The 2,500-nt window shown below is 40.6% G+C and overlaps 1 protein-coding gene across 1 annotated transcript in view; it reads right to left on the bottom strand.

Moving 5' to 3' along the window:
- Window positions 1-2,500, bottom strand: part of LOC138025518 (semaphorin-5B-like) — a 33,478-nt gene that overhangs the window by 19,161 nt on the left and 11,817 nt on the right. Inside the window, exon 5 of the mRNA XM_068872715.1 lies at window positions 1,272-1,433. Coding sequence (XP_068728816.1) covers window positions 1,272-1,433 — 162 coding nt within the window. The remainder of the gene's footprint in view (window positions 1-1,271; window positions 1,434-2,500) is intronic.

Here is a 2,500-nt window from a genome sequence, read left to right on the forward strand (position 1 = left end):
CAGAAGGCAAGGCAGCTCTGCCGGAGATGATCATTTTGGCTTTTTTTCCACTGGACCAAGGCGGTGTGGAGGAAAGGTCACCATCATTTGGGGCGAACGAGCTTTCGAGCGAATAGGGTACCGGGCGAAAGGACTGCAGCTCACTTGGCACACTATGTAATGGCGGATAAATAAAATACCTTTTTCCTCTTAAAGGCAATAAGCATTTCTAGCCTCGTTACATTGAGCGAAATCTAATATAAGATTAGGGAAGTGGGTTGCATAAAACAATAAAAAAAAAAAATAATGAATCGGCCTCTATTTCTGAAAGTGGTCTTTTCCAAAGATGCTCATGAAACAACATTGCATTTAAATCAGCTTTAAAGGGCCACCGACAACCAGTGTCCTTTGCGCGCCTTTGTTGTTTTTATTATCCGGGCAATCGAATCGGCCGGTTCGCTTCAGAAACATCCCGTGAAGAAGAACTTCTGCGAATTCGCTGTTCGATTTTTTTTTTAATCCAAACGCCTTTTTCCTTTCGTTCCATAACCTTAAGGTTGAAGTAGTGAGCCAAATAAAATGGCGCTTTTCCTTCCTCGGCGGACGACCTTTCTTCACAGTTTTCATTTCGCTTTTAACACGAACACAACACCCAAATAACGCCAAAAATACAATATTTAAACATCAAGGAAAATATTAACAAAGTTTGAAGCTACTGAGCATCCAAAACACGACGATGTGAGGCGATGGAATTTGACTTTTCAAGAATACTAGTTTCTGTATTACAGAAAATGGCGCCGATAGCTTGCACGCCCGCAAAGACTTGTGGTTGTCGGTGGCCCTTAAAGCACAGGGCTGTTTAAAATTTAAATTATGCAGTAGGAATGCGGTCCATTTGGGTTAACCTATTTCCAGTTTGAGAGATGTTATTCTTATTTTGGAAGAAATAAATTTTCGCGCGAACAGGTTGGCCCATATGCGTTTCGAAACACCAGGACCCCCATGCGTGCCTAATTCGAACTGATCCCCGTACTTATCTTGACAATTTAAGCAATTGTCTTTTATAGACACCTGAGAAATTCAGGTGACTCCAACCGGATTTGAACGCATGACCGCTGTGATGCCGGTGCAATGCTCTACCAACTGACCTATGAAGTCACACAGTTGGGAGCAGGTCAATTCGATTGTTTACACACGAAAATTCGATTGTATCCAAAGAAATGTGGCCCCAAAATCGCTTCTTCTACAGTCGTAAGGACAATCAGAAATACAATCACCTTTAGGGCATCAGCCCATTTTGCATCTTTTTCTCTGACTGTACGTCCCCTCACAACATTTTCCCCCTCCGGAAGGTGGCGGATTGGTGCATGTGCGAGTTCGAGTCTTCCATCCTTTACCACAAGTCTTGCTGCATTTGCCAAACGCCGACCAGCTCGTGAACCCGCCATTAACGACTGAAATGAATGAAAATAAAGATTTCTCGTTACACTTGTTTCTGGAATTGCGAGAATTTAATAACGCAAAAGAGAATTGTTGAGGACATTGGCTATATTTAAATTAGCATTTTTTTCGTAACCCTGTACTACTTTCGAGATGCTTTTGCACAACAGTAATGAAATAACTGTTTTTCAATTCCTGTTTTTTTTTTCTGTTTAAAGAAAGTTCATTTTGAGTGATCGTTTCAGTTCACTTTCGTTTTGGGAACTTCTAAATTAACCGTTTGCGAAAAATTTGGTTTCTTCAGTAAGACTAAATATCCAATTTTGTTCATTGCTTTATTGAGAAAAAAGAAAAATTAAGGTGATCCAGTTTCTTCATATCTATAATAAGAAAGTCAGCGAAAATAAACCGTTAGCATGCTTCTTAACCCGAGAAACGAATAAATGCTTTTTGAAACAGTTGCTTGCAAGATTCAAACAGTTTCACAAGTCTATTTCCAAAAACAGCATGGAAAATTTGCTTGAAAATGTTGCACCAAAATTCCAAATTTAGCTGGCCGTACGTACAGTAGAGTCTTGTGACAGGTCTCGTAACGTAAACATGCATGTACCGTGTTTCTATAGAGTTATAGAAACAAGAGTGAAAGTTTGGGAGAACGAAAAATGCTGTGGGAACACGAGCCGTTGTAGAGCCCGTTTATCGAAAGTCCCGAAAACTTTTCGGGCTCGAAAGGCCCTTTGTAAAACTGTCAAACGCTTGTTTTGGGAAGCCAATCTTTGAATATGTTTTCAAGGTAACATAGCAAAATGGCGGTGAAATTTATTGACTTAAATCCTCCCCGTTCTTGAGATACAGAGAGAATTGTGACACCCGAAAATGGCCTGTAAAGTTTCAAGCCTTTCGAGAAACGGACCCCTGGTCTGGCTGGTCAGTTCTGTCAAATAGAAAGCGCCCTTAGACTTGAACAATAGAGGCTGTTTGCAATACTAAACAATAACAGGTTACGAGAGCTGCTACATATTGTTTTGTTTTTGGCTTGGGTAACGAGCCAATCACATCATACCTTACGAGAGCTGCTACA

This window comes from Montipora capricornis, chromosome 12, assembly GCF_036669925.1.
Source record: "Montipora capricornis isolate CH-2021 chromosome 12, ASM3666992v2, whole genome shotgun sequence".
Classification (NCBI taxonomy): Eukaryota; Metazoa; Cnidaria; class Anthozoa; order Scleractinia; family Acroporidae; genus Montipora; species Montipora capricornis.